Below are 16,219 nucleotides of genomic sequence, written 5' to 3'. Positions count from 1 at the left end.
TCCGCTGCTTTGCTTTTTCCTCTTCCCCCCCCTTCCCCGGTCCCAGGTCCCTGCAGATGGCGATGGTGCTTCGAGAAGGATGAGGAGCCCTTCCCCGCCTTCCCTCCCCCCTCCCCTCCTCACCCCCCCCCCGGCCGGGCTGTGCTGGGGGCCCGCAGGGTGTGTGAGAGCCGGGCCGAGCCGAGCCGGGCCAGCGCTGCCCCGGTCCCGGCGCGATGTGAGCGCACCCCCACCATGGCCCGGCAGAGAGGTACGAGGGGGGGGTACAAGTTATGGGGGGGTGCGAGCCTGCAAAAGGGTGAAAGAGAGGGCAGAGGGTGTGCGTGAAGCTGTTGGGGGGGGGGAGCAGGGCTTGGGGGGGTGCTTTCGGGGGTGTGGGTGTGCAAAAAAGGGGTGTGGAAGGGAAAAAGGGGGTGTATAGGAAGGAGGAGGGGGGGTAAAAGGGGGAGAGTGGGGGTTTGGGGAGGTGGGGGGGGTGCAAGGGGCCAGGCGTGGGTGTGGGGGCTCGGGGTGTCGGAGCGGGGATGGGGGTGCCTGGGTGCCCCCGAACAGGTGTTGGGGCGCTGTGGCAGGATGTGGGGTGCCAGCACCCTCCCTGGGGGCAATTTGGGGGCGCAGAAGCCGTGAGGGGGGCGGGGAGCGTCTCCGCCCTCAAGCCGTGGCCCGGAGCCTCCCCGCAGTGACGGGTCACGCTGCGGCCAAGAGCCTTCGGCCTCCTCCTCTGAGTCATCCCGCGCTGGGCCAGAGCCACCCCCGGCGCTGGAGCGGGGCCCTGGGGTGCCCCCGAGCCGCTGCACCCCCCCGGGGGGAGCGGGGCTGAGCCCCAGCACCTCTTGCCCCTCGTTGCACGTGGCCGCGGGGTGGCATCCCTTGGGCAGCCCTCTCCTTCCTCCCCCGAGGATGAGGATGCCAGGATGAGGATGAGGATGCCACGGGGGTTGGACGCTTTGCGAGGACATGGTGGTGTGTTTTGGGGGGGGCGTTTTCCTCCCGCCCTGGAGACCGAAGCAGCTGGTTTTCATCCCGGCTGCCTTTCCCGGGCCCCGGCAGCGGGCGGCTGGCACAGCTTCGTGGGTGCAGGCAGCGGGGCTGCGGGGCACCACCAGACACGACATCCCCCCCCCCACCTCCTCCCGCCCCACCGAGGGCATCAGGGCCAGGCAGGGGGGAGCGCGGGGGGGGAGGAGGGTTGAGGGGGTGAGTGGACGGAGATGTCATTGCCGAGGAATTTGGCCTGGGCGGAGGAGGAGAGGAGAAAGGGAGGGAGAGGACGAGCCAGGCACACCGGGCACGGGGGACAGTCCCCGACACCCCCCTACTCACCCTCTGCCCGCAGGTTCCTTTGGCCAGCCCCTACCCCAATGCCACCCCCCCCCCTGCCCCCCCTACTCAGTCCCCCCAGGAGCTGTCCCCCCCTTCCCTTCCCTTCCCCGGTTTCCAGGGCAATCCAGATGTTTGGGCCCAGCTCCGGCATTGCTCAGCCTCGCTGCCCTGCCAGATGTTTCCTCTCCCTCCGGGCAGGGTGTGTGCTCCCCAGCTGGAGGGGGGGGGACAGGGCTCCCCCCATTCCAGCACCTCCTCAGAGGCTTCTCCCCTGCCCCCTGTAAGACCCGTGGCACCGGTGGGCTCCTTCCCCCCACCTGCTGCTGGTTTTGGGGGTGCCCGGAGCGATGAGGGGATGTGGCAGCGCTCAGGGATGCCGGGGTCACCTGAGGTTTTGCGGGGGGGTCACCGGGGCATCATCCCCAGGCCTTTGCTGGGGTTGTCCCTCTTCTTCCTCACAAGGGGATGGCGAGGAGGGAAGCTGGGGGCAGCGTGGGGGAAGCGGGCACAGCCAGGCCCCCTCCCAGGAGGCGGTGGGTTTCAATGGGGGGGGGTCTGCAATATTTTATCCCGGGGGGGAGCAGAGCCCAGAGCAGCTGTGACACAAACCACTTCCAGATGCACAGTAAGAAGGAAGGGGGGGGGGGTGCGGGACATCTGCCCCTTCCTGCAGTGGCAGTGGGGGGGTGCTCTGGGTGAGGGGGGTCTGGGGGAGCGGGGCGAGGGGCTGGGCTGGGGGTGTGTGTGGTCCTGCTCCGCCACGTGCTCCTCCAGAACAAAAAAACACCCAGAGCTGACGGGGCTGCCACCGCTCAGGGCCGGAGGGACCCTCTCCCCGGGTCCCCCCACCCTGGGGGGGCTGGTGGGGGGGACACACAGTGCGGGACTCTCGTTGTCCCCAGCCGGGGCGAGGAGGCACAAAGCAGCTCCTTGTCCCGCTCCATCCCTCCTTCCTGGAGGTCCCCGGCTGGCGCTGAGCCCCGACCCCTCTCCCTGCCCTCGGAGCGGGTGAATGCTCCGCATTTTCAGCGTGCCCGGAGCAGCCTTCATCCCATGTGCCACGCCTCCTCCTCCTCCTCCACAGCACGTTGGGCTGCCCAGCATGGCCCCCCAGCCACGGCTCCCCTCGCCCAACCGGGAACAAACCCACTCTGTGAGCGCACACAGAGGAGCCTTCAGCGGCGCGGGTCCCCGTCCCCCCTCCTCATCCTCCCCCGGCACCCCGGGCCTGTCAATAGCGGGATTGTGCGGAGCCGGGGCAGGTGCCGGGAGCGGGGGTACGGGGCACGTAACCCCACGTCTGTTTGCTGGGTATCGGGGAGCCCCTGCCAGCCCTGCCCGGTGCATCCCTGCCTGCACCCTCCCTGCCGGGGTGTGGTGGCACGTCCTTGTCCCCTGCAGACCTGGACAAGCTGCTGTCGGACCTACGGTCCTTCCTGCTCATCCTGGACCGGGAAAGCCTCAGCGCCGCGGCTCGGGCCAAGAAGAAATCGGTGGCCGATCTCCTGTCCCGACTGCAGAGCCCCCAGTGTGAGCACGGGTCTGCGGGTGGGGGGGACATGGGGCAGCCCCCAGCTAGCACCCGGTAGGGAAGGGACTGGGAGCAGGGCTGTGACTGGGTGCTCCCCCCCCCACCCTGTCCCGCAGCAGAGGACGCAGAGTATATGATCATGCGCTGCCTCTCGCCTTCCCCGGGGACCCCGCAGGGTCGGGCCAGCCTGGGTAAGTCACACACTCTGCCCTGCACCCCGTCTTTGCCCTCACCCCATCATCTCCGCTGGTGGCTCCCCGGGGATGCCACCTCCTCGCCCACGTCGCTGCCAATCTTGTTTTTCTCCCCACTCCAGGAACCAGGACGGCAGATGCAACGGGAGGGAGAGCCTGCGAGTGCCGCCCGGCCAGCACCCTGAGCCTGCGGGGAGGGGTAAGGGTGGGCAGCGGAGGGGAGGGGGGCTGTGGGTGCTCCTGGGGCAGGGGGTGGGAGAGAGGCACCCTGTGGGCGTCCCTGCACTGCAACCTCGCTCACACGGGGGTCCGGCCGGGCTGGGAAGGTTCCCGTGCTGCCCCCAACTCTGGGCAGAGCCCCCCCAACAGTCCCTTGGGGAGTCTACGAGGTTCCCCCCGGGGGGGGCAGCACCTTCGGAGCACCCCTTCTCCCCCCAGAGCAAGGCGCAGGGCGTCTCGCCGTCCCCACCAGCTGATGACTCCTATGAAGACGCCGAACCCCTCGGCCCCGGCAGATGCGGCGGCTCCGGTGAGCACCCCCCCGCACCCCCTCCCCGGCACCCGCAGGCACCCAGCACCCTGACGCCATCCCGGCTCTCAGGCGGTGCCGACACCGACAGCAGCCACTACGAGTCATACGGGGAGGATGAGGATGGTGTGACGGACCGTGCCCACTACCTGCGGCGGCCACCGGCCACCGGTCCCGACCCTGAGCCCCCCGGCCCCCCCGAAGCGCAGCTCTGCGGCTTCCTCTGGAGGAAGCGCTGGCTGGGGCAGTGGGCAAAGCAGCTCTTCATCGTCCGGGAGCACGTGCTGCTGGTGAGCGGGAGGAGGAGGAGGATGGATGAAGGCTGGGAGCGGGTCCCCGAGCTCCGCCGAACCCCACGGTGCCTCCGCAGTGTTTCAGGTGCGCCGCCGACCCGCAGCCGGTGCTGGAGCTGGATTTGCGGGGTTGCCACGTCGCCTACAAGGCCAAGCGCGGCAAGAAGATGCCACACGCCCTGAAGGTGACGGGGACGGCGGGTGAGGAGCTGGTCATCGGCTTCCAGAGCCGGCAGCAGGCTGAGGACTGGAGGAAGGTTTGGAGGTGTTGCAGCCTGGCAGAGCTCTGCGTGGGCAGGAGGGAGAAATGGGGGGGCACAGCCCTGCTGGGGTGCTCCCGAGGTGGCTGAGGATGGTGGTCTGGGGACCCTCCCATCCCGGGGGTGCCTGGAGCCCCGTCAGACGGGGGAGCTGGAGCCCGGGGCTGCAGCGCTCCCCCCTCCTTTGGCAGGTGATCGAAGAGGTCAGCAGCGATGCCCCGAGCGGGCTGGCAGCCATCAGCGTCCCAGCGTCCCCCTCCTCGAGGCTCAGCAGGGTGAGCCGCTTGTCCTCCCCCCCCTCCAGCAAACCCAGGCACGGGGAAGGGGGTGTTGGGAGAACACCCCAATTCCCTGTCCCTGCTGACGCTGCGGAGGGTGGGGGTCAGGGTGCTTACGGGGCTCTTTGCATCTTCATTCTCAGGCTGCTGGGTCCCAGCTGGGCGAGGAGGAGGAGGATGGCTCCCGGCAGAGCCCTGCCCGCAGCCCCAGACCCGGCGGGGATGCTAAAGGAGGTGCGGTGCGTGGGGATGGGGCGAGGGGGTGTCCCTGCACCCCCGTGTGCCCCTGCTGATAGCGGGGTGCCCCCCCTCGCTCCCCCCCGCAGGTTTCCTGGCGGTGCGGCTGCGCGGGCGGTGGCAGCGGCTGTGGTGCGCGGTGCGGCAGGGAGCCCTGCGCATGTTCCCCGAGCCCGGCGGTGCCCAGCGCCCCGTTTGCGCCCTACGCTTGGACGGCTGCGACGTTTCCCCCGGGGGAGCCACCGGGTCCCCCCAACGCCTCCGCATCCGCATCGCCCAGCGAGGCCGGGAGCTCGCCCTGCTGCAGGTGAGCAACCGCCACGGCCCCCCGGCGCCCCGCTGTGTCCATCCCCACCCCCCCATCACTGGGGGCACCCCCTGAGCCCCGACCCTCTGCCCCACGCCAGACCCGTTCGGACGAGGAGAGGGAAGCTTGGCTGAAGACCCTGCGGGCCAGGGGAGGAGGGGAGCCGGCCGGTGACACCCCCCACACCGAGACCCCCAGGCTGGGCGATGCCAGCGGCTGCCCTGGCACGGGGTAAGGAGCCGTCGGCCGGGGTACAACCAGCCCCAGCCCCCCCCAACTCTGCTGCGGGGCCACAGGCAGTGATGGGCCCCCCCTCCTGCTCGCAGCGGGCTGCTGCTGCGCCGTGTCCCGACCCCCAACGCCTACATGGATGATCCCTTCGGGCAGCCCCCACCAGCCGAGGCCCCCAAACATCTCTACTCCAACGTGGAGCGGCTGCAGCAGCTGGTAACCCCCCCTGATGCACCCTGAGCCCCCCCCCTCCATGCAAGCCCCAGGGTGGCGGCAACAGGCTCCCACCGTCCGCTTGCCCACGGGCTTCTCCTGGGCTTTTTTTCGCAGCAGCAGAGCTTGGACCGAGCAGTGCAAGGGCAGCGCAAGAGACCCGTGTCTGTGCTGCCCACCGCTGCCTGCAGCAGCGCCCCGGGCAGCGCCCTGCCCTCGCAGGCAGGTGAGCAGGGGCTGGATGCTCCATCCAGGGGGGCAGCGGGGTCCCCCCCTGCACCCCAACCCCATGTGCCAGGATGGAGGCTGCGGTGCCCACCAGCACGGTGTGGTGCTGTGATTCCTCTGCTCTTCCTCCCTCTGCTCTTCCTCCCAAGCATCCTTCCTCTGCTCTTCCTCCCTCTGCTCTTCCTCCGCTCTTCCTCCGCTCTTCCTCCCTCTGCTCTTCCTCCCAAGCATCATTCCTCTGCTCTTCTTCCCTCTGCTCTTCCTCCCAAGCATCATTCCTCTGCTCTTCCTCCCTCTGCTCTTCCTCCCAAGCATCCTTCCTCTGCTCTTCCTCCCAAGCATCCTTCCTCTGCTCTTCCTCCCTCTGCTCTTCCTCCCAAGCATCCTTCCTCCGCTCTTCTTCCCTCTGCTCTTCCTCCCAAGCATCCTTCCTCTGCTCTTCTTCCCTCTGCTCTTCCTCCCAAGCATCCTTCCTCTGCTCTTCCTCCCTCTGCTCTTCCTCCGCTCTTCCTCCGCTCTTCCTCCCTCTGCTCTTCCTCCCAAGCATCCTTCCTCTGCTCTTCCTCCCAAGCATCCTTCCTCTGCTCTTCCTCCCTCTGCTCTTCCTCCCAAGCATCCTTCCTCCGCTCTTCTTCCCTCTGCTCTTCCTCCCAAGCATCATTCCTCTGCTCTTCTTCCCTCTGCTCTTCCTCCCAAGCATCCTCCCTCTGCTCTTCCTCCCTCTGCTCTTCCTCCCAAGCATCCTTCCTCTGCTCTTCCTCCCTCTGCTCTTCCTCCCAAGCATCCTTCCTCTGCTCTTCCTCCCCAGCACCAGCAGCTCTCCGGGGCCGGGCTGCCAGCCCACAGCGGGTGAAGGTGACCCCTGAGCTCCGGAGCAGGGATCTCTCCCGATCCCAGCGCACTCTGACGCTGCCCGAGAGGAAAGGGGCTCGGGACGGGCTGGATATCCTCCTCGGTAGGACCGCAGAGGGGCTCTACCCCCGTGCCGGGGGGGTATCTGGAGGGGTCCAGGGGTGCCCGGGCTTGGCAGTGCCCCTGCTGTCCTTGCAGGGAGGAGAGCCTTCCCCAAACTGGAGGAGAAGGTGGGGCAGCTGGAGAGGGCCTGCCGCATGAAGGGCAGGCTGAAAGCCGGCTCCGAGATGAACCTGCTGGCCATTGGCAAGTCACTGAGGGGCCACCTCGCCGCCACCGCCAGCTCGGCTGGCTCCGAGGTGTGGGGAGGGGGCACTGGCGATGGGCACCGGGGAGGGCAGGGTCTGTGGGGAGCGTGAAGGGTGCGGGAGGGCAGGCATCGCCCTCTCTGCGCTCTTTTTCCCGGCAGGGCTCGTTCCTCACGCCGCTGTTGAGGCGCACGGCGTCGGCGAAGAGCGCCCTGAAACCCTTCCCCTCCCCGGTCCTCATCGAGAAGGGAAAAGTGCTGCAGAAGAAAAAGGTACCGATAGGGTGGGCAGAGTTAAGGGGAAGCGGGTCCCACCCGTGGGTACGGGGGTGCAGAGGCTTCACCACCCCCTTTCTCGCCCGCTCTCCAGGAGTGGGAGATGAAGTCTGCGATGTGACCGGCGCCGCGGTAGCCCCCACCCCGCAGACGTTCCTGCCGGCCCGGGCATCTCTCAGCAGAACGTGGGGCTGCACGTGGATCGTGCAGGGCCCGCCGCGGATCCGGTGTTTTAATCATCAATATCAACGCTACAACTACGCACATCTATTTTTTATATATATATATATACATCTAAACTCTGCCTGCGGGTTTCTAATTCCCCCTCGCTGCCTCCTCGCCCCTCCCAGCACCTTGGTTTTGGGGCCCAGATTTCCCAGTTGCAACCTCACGAGCCACCAGCGTGGGTCTGGTTGAACCAGTGCACCGGCAGCGCCCCGGTTCCCCCCACCTCGGGGACACCCACTCATGGGGGGCCCCCAAACCGAGGTGGTGGGGTGGGGGCTGCTTGGGGCACCTAATTGCACCTTCCCTGGAGTCGGCGGGACCCGGGCTGGGCCCTGGGCCGCTTTCCAGCGGCTGTGTTCATCAGGGCTTGTTTTTAATTGTAGAATTTTTTTTTTTTTTTTTTTTTTTAAGGATTATATATATATATTAAAAAAAAAATCTTAAAATTTGGCTTCCACCCGGCTGCGCTGCGGGAAGAGGTGAGCTGGGGAGGGGGTTGTCCTTGTCCTGGTGTGCACTGGGCGGGGGGGGGGGGGCTGTCCCCATCCCAGTGTGATGTTTTCATGGGGGGGCTGTCCCCATCCCAATGTGAGGTTTTTGGGGGGTTGTCCCTGTCCCAGTGCAGGGGGGGGCTGTCCCCATCCCAGTGTGAGGTTTTTAGGGGGGTTTGTCCCCATCCCAGTGCAGGGGGGGGCTGTCCCCATCCCAATGTGAGGTTTTTAGGGGGGTTTGTCCCCATCCCAGTGCAGGGGGGGGGCTGTCCCCATCCCAGTGTGAGGTTTTTAGGGGGGTTTGTCCCCATCCCAGTGCAGGGGGGGGCTGTCCCCATCCCAGTGTGAGGTTTTTAGGGGGGTTTGTCCCCATTCCAGTGCAGGGGGGGGCTGTCCCCATCCCAGTGTGAGGTTTTCAGGGGGGGCTGTCCTAGTCCCAGTATGAGGTTTTTCAGGGGGGCTGTCCCCATCCCAGTGCACGGGGAGGGGGGACTGTCCCCACCCCGTTGCGAGGTTTTCGGGGGGGCTGTCCCCACCCCAGGGCTGCCCCCCCCGGAGCAGCTTTAGGTTTCTGTGACCTTCCCAAACCCTCCGCCCCAAATACTCCACCACCCCCCGACACCTCTCCCACCTCCGTCCCTCACCTCTCTCGCAATCCCCCCCCCCCCATTAATCCATCCCCACCCCGTGTCCTGCTCCCCAAAACCCTCCCGGAGCCGGAGCCTGGAGCCGCGGGAGGAGGTGCCGTGGCCGGGCCATCCCCCCCCCCCCCGCCCGGCGCCGGGCGGAGCCACCGGAGCGGGGCCGCGTCGGGGCGCAGCGGAGCGCGGCGGGATCGGGACCGGGACTGGGGCCGGTGGCGGGGCCGGGGTCAGGGTGGGGGGGTCGGGGGGGGGGTGGGGGCAGCCATGCTGAGCCGTTTAGGCGCGTTGCTGCAGCAAGCGGTGGAGATGGTGAGTGGGGATGGGGGGGGGACACACACGGTGGCACCGGGACCGGGGGGGGGGGTTTCTATACACCCCTGACCCCCGTGTGCGCAGCGGGAGCCCAGCTTGGACCTGCTGGAAGCCTTCACCGAGCACTGGAAGGGCATCACCGGCTATTACCTGGAGGCCACGGGTGAGTGGGGGTCCCTGTGGCTTGGGGGGGGGGGGGCTGTGGCCTGGGGGGGGTTCCTTGTAGCGTGGGAATAAAGTCCTTGTGGTGTGGGAACAGGGTCCTCGTGTCCTGGGCAAAGGTCCCCGTGCCCTAAGATAAGGTCCCATGGCCTGGGAATAAGGTCTCTGTGCTCAGGGAGGGGGGTCCCTGTGCCCTGAGATGGGACCCTGTATCCTGGGATGAGACCCCGTGACTTGGGACAGGACCCTGTGCCCAGGGAGGGGGTCCCCACTCCCTGGGATGGGACCCCATGTCCTGGGACAGGACCCCATGCCCAAGTTAGGGGTCCCCACGCCCTGGGATGGGACCCCATGTCCTGGGACAGGACCCTGTGCCCAAGGAGGGGGTCCCCACTCCCTGGGATGGGACCCCATGTCCTGGGACAGGACCCCATGCCCAGGGAGGGGGTCCCCACACCCTAGGATGGACCCCAAGCAGCACCGTGCCGACCCTAGATCCCCGTGGCCGACCTGGCACGCAGGACTTTGGCGTGGGACCCCCCTTTCTGTACCCTGGGAGGACTTATCCAGCCGGGTGCTTGGCCCAGCCCGCCCCTGACCCCCCCTGCACACCAGCAGGGGGGGTTTGGGTGGGTGTGGGTGCTCCGTCTGCAGGTTGGGGCACGTCCCTCTCCGACTGAAAACAACCCGGAGAGCTTCAGCCCTTTCCCTCGAAGGATCCTGGTCCTTCCCGCTTGTCCCCCGTAGCCCCCCTCCCCGGGACAACCGGCCGCTCCCCCTGGGACAACCAAGAGCTCGGAGCGGGGCCGCGGGGGCGTCCGGCCTCTCGCTAGGCCACGAGCGGAAGGAGCAGGCGCTGGGCCGCCATCATCACATTGCCATCTAGCGTCATCCTCGCGGAGGAGGATTCTGGGCCAGCACGACTCGGGGGGGGGCTACCAGCCAGCAACCCCCAAATACACCCCCCGAGCTGCGCCACGTCCCCCATTCCTGTGTCGGCAGACGAGAGCGTCCCCGCCAGACAGACGGACATCCCTTGGCGCCTCAAGCAGATGCTGGACATCCTGGTCTACGAGGAAAAACAGCGGCCGGCCGGGGAGACGGGGCCGTGCCTCGAGTACCTGCTGCAGCACAAGGTCCTGGAGACCCTCGGCACGCTGGGCAAGGCCGAGGTGGGTGGGCAGGCACCGGGAGAGACGCTTTGGGGGGGGCTGAACCCCCCCCCCCCCCACCGCATTACAGCACCCACCAGCCTTTTCCAGCTGCTTCGCGTGGGGCTGCTCAGGAATTTTCATTCTGAAGCTCTTCCAGCTGCGCAGCGGGAGTTTGTGGGGTGCGAGCTGGGTGGGGGGTGTGGCTTTTTTTTTTTTTTTTGGGGGGTGGATTGCTCGGTGTAAGACCCCTGTTGGGATCCTTTTGGGTGCTGCTACAAGGGGCTCTTGCATCCCTGCGTGCATGGGGAGGGTGTTTTTTCCCACCAGCACAACCAGCACATCGCTGCGTGGCTTCACAGGACAAGGTGTTTTTAGACAGATTCCCCCCCCCAAAGTCAATTTTACCAATTTTACCAAAGTCAATATTACCAAATATAACAGCTCTGCTGATCCTTTATTGCTAATAAAAATGAGGTGCCCTGTAAATACCCTTTTAGTGAAACATAAGCAAACTCTAGCGCAGCGTGGGCTTCCGAAACACGCGCTGGCCCTGCCGTGACCGTGAGGATTTGGGTTTTTTTGGGGTGCTGGGCTGTAACTCCCCATCGCCTGCATCGCAGCAGTGGGAAAAGGGAAATAATCCCCGTGTTGTTTTTTTTTTTTTCTCTCTTTTTCAGAGAACTGAGTTCAGTCCCAAATTGCTAAAGGGAAGGGAGCCTGGGGGCCCTGGGGGAGGGTCCGTGGGCATCATTTTGGGGGAGCAAAACTGGGGTGTCTGCTGAGTGTTCTCACAAGCCCCCCGCACTGGGTGCTGCGCCGGGTGATTTGGGGCAGTTACAGGGTAATTAGGTACAGGAACAGGTAAGTGGGCTGTCGCTGATACTTCTCCCCATCTCCCTCCCAGTACCCCCCCGGGATGAGGCAGCAGGTCCTCCTCTTCTTCAGCCGGGTGCTGGGGCAGGTGCAGCACCCGCTCCTGCACTACCTCAACGTTCACCGGCCGGTGCAGGTGAGCCCCGCACCCAGGGGGGGGCTTGTCAGGGGCTGGTGGGTTGTCCCAGCTCACGGTGGCGATGCCACGTGCCGGGGCTGGCCCCATCCCTGCCAAACGCTGCCAGGGAGCGATGCCAGCGGGAACGGGGAGCCACCAGCCCTCTCCCTGCCCCGCCAGAAATTGCTCCAGCTCAGCGGTGACCACCTGGGCTCTGGCACGGAGAAGGAGGAGGTGCAGTTCGCTGCCGTTCTCTGCGCCAAGATCAAGCAGGATCCCACCCTGCTGACACACATCCTGGAGGTGAGGAGCCCCCCTGGGCTGGCGGGATGCGGTTGGGGTCATCTCTGGGGTTTGGGTCGTTTCCTTGAGCGTCTTCACGTGCTTCACAGCTCCATCCCCGCTGCAAAGCTCCGCGGGGTGAGCAGGAGGAAGATGGTGGCTATGTATTTGCTTAGTTGGCTAAAACTGGCCAGCGGTTGCCCTTCAGTTAAGGGCGTATGACTGTAAAACTAGAGCAACCCGAAGAAGGGGAGGAGGGATGCATCCCCAGAGTTACATGTGCATTTTGAGCGCTGTGGACTTCAGAGCAATTTTTTAGAATAATTCAGTAGTGACTTAGTGGCTGAACTTAACCTCCTGTTTCTCCTGGAAGATGTTTCTGTGCGTATGGGCCTTCAGATAATTCAGATTACTGTGTCAGTCTCTATTAACGTGACTTAATTTGTGGTCTGGTCACGAGCCTTTGGTGCCTGTGGCACACGTTGATACTCAGTCCAAGTGTCCCGGTCTTGTTTCTTTATTGCGTAGAAATGATATGGCAGCTGTCCAGGTCTCTGCATGTTGCTTTGGAACTGGCTCCTAAAATGTCACTATTGGGGTTGTTGGGCGTTGGAATGGGCTGCCCAGGGCAGGGGGGGAGTCCCCATCCCTGGAGGGGTTGAAGAGTCGGGTTGACCCAGCGCTGAGGGATCTGGTGGAGTTGGGAACGGTCAGGGTGAGGTTCATGGTTGGACTGGAGGAGCTTCAAGGGCTTTTCCAGCTGAGATGATTCTGGGATTCTTTGCTGCTCCTCTTCCTCTCCAGGGCAAGAGTGTCCTGAATGGGAAGAGAGCCCAGAAGCTGCCAGCCTGCCCCGTGGAAGAGGGTGCGGAGCATCCCCTGGGCACCGCAGCCGCTGCCGAGCCCTCCCCGCCGCGGCGGGACAGCAACCTCGTCACAGCCTTGGTGGGGCTGAGCAAGAGCAAGGTAGGGGGAAAGGGCTGGCAAGGAGGGAATGGAAGGCGCTGCCGGTTGTGTGACGCTGCCTCTCTCCTCCTCCTCCTCCTCACAGAAGAGCAGGGTCGCGCTGAAGGCTCGGGAAAACCTGCTCTTGCTGGTCGGGCTCGCCCAGGAGGCGGCTGCTGCCTGCCTGGTGCGGAGCAGCGCCCTGTGCCAGCTGCTGACGGAGCATCTCTGTGACCTCTACAGCGCTGTGCCCGCCTGCACGGACCCCGCCGACATCCTCGCCATGGAGAGGGTCAGCTGGAGGTAAAGCGGGCGCTGGGCAGGGTCCCCCCCAGGCACCGCCGAGGCTTTGCCGGAGCCCCACGGCCTCTACCCTGTGCCGGCTGAACAGGAGCCAGCAGTGTGCCCAGGTGGCCAAAGAGGCCAATGGCATCCTGGCTTGTATCAGCACTAGCGTGGCCAGCAGGGACAGGGAAGGGATCTGACCCCTGTGCTTGGCACTGGTGAGGCCGCCCCTCGATGAGTGGGTTCAGTTTTGGGCCCCTCACTCCAAAAAGGCCATTGAATGACTCGAGCGTGGCCAGAGAAGGGCAACGGAGCTGGTGCAGGGTCTGGAGCACAGGTCTGATGGGGAGCGGCTGAGGGAACTGGGGGGTTTAGTCTGGAGAAGAGGAGGCTGAGGGGAGACCTCATGGCCCTCTGCAACTCCCTGAAAGGAGGGTGCAGAGAGGGGGGATGAGTCTCTTGGGCCAAGGAACCAGCGGCAGGACAAGAGGGAATGGCCTCAAGCTGCGCCAGGGCAGGGTCAGACTGGCTCTTAGGAAGGATTTCTTTGCAGAAGGGGTTGTTGGGCGTTGGAATGGGCTGCCCAGGGCAGGGGGGGAGTCCCCATCCCTGGAGGGGTTGAAGAGTCGGGTTGACCCAGCGCTGAGGGATCTGGTGGAGTTGGGAACGGTCAGGGTGAGGTTCATGGTTGGACTGGAGGAGCTTCAGGATCTTTTCCAACCAAGATGGTTCTGGGATTCTGTGCAGGTCACAGGGTGATGCTGCCGACAACGGGGTTTTCCCAGGGAAGGAGAGCCTGGCTGCCTTCTTCGGCTGGCTGGACTACCTCGATGAGGTGGTGGTGGGCGCCCACCCGGTAAGGAGCCCCCAGCCAGGCTCACGGAGCACCCAGCCCCCCGCCTGCGCCGCGGCTCAGCCTCTGCCGTTGCCCGCAGGTCGTGGCAGATGCCATCAGCGAGGCCGTGGAGGAAAGGTTTTTCCAGGGCATCCTGCAGCCGCAGCTCCTGCAGATGTGAGTGTCTGAGGCATGAGGCAGCACCCGGGGGGAGAGAGCTTCTCCCTCGAGGACCCCCTCGGGGCTGGGTCCGTAGGGTCCCCCTTGCCTGCGCCTCCTTTTTCACTGCCGTGAGATGCTGTATCTCAGGAAGGCCCCTCGCAGCATCCCCCTGCGTCCCCGGCAGGTCCGAGCTCGACGTCCTCCGCGCCACGGCCACGCTGACGGGCACCGTACGGCAGATCCGCGCCCCTCCCCTGCTCCACCGCCTCGTGCTCTTCCTGCTGGGACCAGACCGGCACCCCGAGATCCCAGGGGACACCCCTCATCCTCTGCGCACCCAACTCATCAACCGCTGCAACCACCTCTCCGACGAGGTGAGCCCCATCCTTGGGGTGGTGGTGGGGGGGTGCTGGGGCACGGGCGATGTTGGGGTGTGGTGCCAGCCGGTGACACCCCCCTCGCCATGCTGCAGATCAGCCTGGCCAGCCTGCGGCTCTTCGAGGAGCTCCTGCAGAAACCCCACGAGCACGTAACGCACAGCCTGGCCCTGAGGAACCTGGAAGCCAGGGGCTACCTACAGCGCAACCCCCCCGCGCCCGACGAGCGTGGACCCCTCGAGCCGGACCCTGAGGATGGGCTGTGAGCAGTGCTGGGGTGGGGGGGGAGGGCGGGGAAGTGCAGGGAAGTGGGGGGAAGCCCCTCGCTGCCCACCCAGCTAATACCCCTGCGCTGGCCCCGCAGGGACCTGGAGGAGGATCCGTATTTCACCGACGGATTCCCAGACGCCGGCTTTGGGATGGCGAAAATTTCTCTGCCGGCATCGGCCCCGTCGGGCAAGGGGCAAGTGAGCGAGGTGGTCAGCAGGTAGGGATTTGCAGGGGCTGCTGCAGCACGGGGGGGCTGCATCCCCCTCCCCACCCCTCTCCCCTTTCTCCCAGCTTCCTCTGCTTGGTCCCGGAGGAGGCGAAAACCTCCTCATGCATGGAAGAAGGTGGCTACGACACCTACGTGCACGATGCCCTGGGCACGGTGAGTGGCTGAGGGGGGGGTCCCCATCCCCAGCCATGCTGGCCTCCGCTCCAGCTCTCACCCACCATCACCCCTCGCCCCCCCACCCAGGTCCAGGCGTGCCGTGCCAGCGCAGCCCCATGGGGGTGGCCCCCAGCCCCCCGGCCCCTCGACGCCTGCCACCCCGAAGGGACGTTTTACGAGGGTCACTTCCTCAAGGTGCTGTTTGACCGCATGGCCCAGATCCTGGACCAGGTATTGGGGTGCTTGGGGATGTACCTGGGTCCCCACCACGCTCAGCCCCCCCAGCCTTGGCACAACCGCCGCTCTGAGCTGGCACAGGCTGGGGGTTGAACAGAGGATTCTTTGTCTTCTCGTGGTTCTTGCTGGCCCCAGGGACCCACCGTGGAGGGTGGGAAAAGTTTTTCCAGGGTTTGGGACCCCTGTAGCGGGGGGTAAAGTGGCCAAGGGCAGCGTTTGCAGCTGTTGGGCTCAGGACCCCACCGGGGGGGGTGACTGGGGGGGGATCGGCTGTGCTGACCCCCCACTGAGCACCCCCCCACCCCCCCCAAGCCCTACAGCTTGAACCTGCAGGTGACCTCGGTGCTGTCCCGCCTGGCCACCTTCCCTCACCCCCACCTCCACGAGTACCTGCTGGACCCCTACCTCAACCTGGCACCCGGCTGCCGCTCACTCTTCTCCGTCCTCGTCAGGGTAATGTCACCCAGGAAGGGGAGGGGGGGACTCGGGGACACCCCCCCTGCCTCAAAATGGGGCCTGACTCTTCTCCACCCCCTGTCCCGTGCAGGTGATTGGGGACCTGATGCAGCGGCTGCAGCGTGTGCCCCATTTCAGGGCCAAGCTGCTCCTGGTGCGCCGGCAGCTCATGGGGCTGGTGCCCGGAGAGCAGTAAGTTTGAGGGGGGCACAGGATACCCCTTGAGGGGGGGGGGGGCTGCATCCCACAGAGCCCCCCAATCCTCGTCTCCCCACAGGATGGACCACACGATGCTCTTCAAGGGGGTGGTGGTGCTGGAGGAGTTCTGCAAGGAGCTGGCTGCCATCGCCCTGGTCAAGGGACCGCCGGAGGGGCCCCCCTGAGCTGTGGCTCCCCGACCCCCCCCGCCGAGCACCCCTTCTTCGGCTGGGCTACCACGTGCCGGTAGCCCAGTAGCCAGGCATGGCGGTGGCACCCCGGGAAGGACACCGGCCTCGCAGCACCCGGCGAGGAGGAAGAGGAGGCGCAGAGACCTTCCCCAGCGCCTTGGCCAACCCGGAGGTGACGCCACCTCCCCGGGTGCAGGATGGGGCCTTTCGGGATGCAAAATGAACTGTGCTGCGTTTCCTTCTTGGGGGGGTGGGTTCCTGCCCCCCCCAGCCTCCACCAGCCTCAAGCAGGATTTTTTGGGCAATAATGGGATGTGCGGGGCAACGCCACCCCCTCAGCTGCAATAACTTGTCTCCCCCCCCTGCCCCGGCTCTGGGGCAGGGCGGGGCGGGGGGTGTGGGTGTGTGTGCATGTGTGCACACACGTGTGTGTGTTTGTGGCTCCTGCCTGGCAGGGCCAGGGCACCCCAAACCCCGCAAAGCCGGGCACGGTGTCCCCTGGGTGACGGGTCTCTGCTGGAATAAAGCGGTGAGCTCAGCACCCCATGCTGTCCC

At 65.8% G+C, this 16,219-nt stretch overlaps 2 protein-coding genes across 4 annotated transcripts; both read left to right on the top strand.

Annotated features, from left to right (window-relative positions):
- Positions 1–77: 77 nt before the first annotated feature.
- LOC141915955 (actin filament-associated protein 1-like 2) lies at positions 78–7,733 on the top strand. Its single transcript, XM_074807910.1, has 17 exons — positions 78–250; positions 2,725–2,853; positions 2,971–3,045; positions 3,171–3,247; positions 3,487–3,577; positions 3,650–3,867; positions 3,948–4,127; positions 4,322–4,405; positions 4,552–4,642; positions 4,735–4,952; positions 5,053–5,183; positions 5,279–5,399; positions 5,514–5,622; positions 6,433–6,579; positions 6,675–6,835; positions 6,946–7,056; positions 7,154–7,733. The coding sequence occupies exons 1-17, from the start codon at positions 235–237 to the stop codon at positions 7,178–7,180; spliced, it is 1,986 nt and encodes a 661-aa protein (XP_074664011.1). The 5' UTR covers positions 78–234; the 3' UTR covers positions 7,181–7,733.
- Positions 7,734–8,596: 863 nt separating this feature from the next.
- FHIP2B (FHF complex subunit HOOK interacting protein 2B) lies at positions 8,597–16,205 on the top strand. 3 transcript variants are annotated; one of them, XM_074808076.1, is made up of 17 exons: positions 8,597–8,731; positions 8,819–8,897; positions 9,899–10,032; positions 10,955–11,059; positions 11,222–11,344; positions 12,128–12,289; positions 12,375–12,571; positions 13,301–13,409; positions 13,489–13,565; positions 13,735–13,924; positions 14,023–14,189; positions 14,292–14,414; positions 14,489–14,579; positions 14,670–14,813; positions 15,132–15,272; positions 15,367–15,467; positions 15,553–16,205. In XM_074808076.1, the coding sequence occupies exons 1-17, from the start codon at positions 8,687–8,689 to the stop codon at positions 15,656–15,658; spliced, it is 2,094 nt and encodes a 697-aa protein (XP_074664177.1). In that variant the 5' UTR covers positions 8,597–8,686; the 3' UTR covers positions 15,659–16,205. The 3 variants fall into 3 exon arrangements, with proteins under 3 accessions (XP_074664177.1, XP_074664176.1, XP_074664178.1); XM_074808075.1 differs by having other exon boundaries at positions 9,899–10,068; XM_074808077.1 differs by lacking the exon at positions 13,301–13,409 and having other exon boundaries at positions 9,899–10,068; positions 12,512–12,571.
- The last annotated feature ends 14 nt before the right edge of the window (positions 16,206–16,219 follow it).

This window comes from Strix aluco, chromosome 28, assembly GCF_031877795.1.
Source record: "Strix aluco isolate bStrAlu1 chromosome 28, bStrAlu1.hap1, whole genome shotgun sequence".
Taxonomy (NCBI): Eukaryota; Metazoa; Chordata; class Aves; order Strigiformes; family Strigidae; genus Strix; species Strix aluco.
Note: the sequence above shows the minus strand (reverse complement) of the source record. Positions and strands in the feature narration are given on the sequence as shown.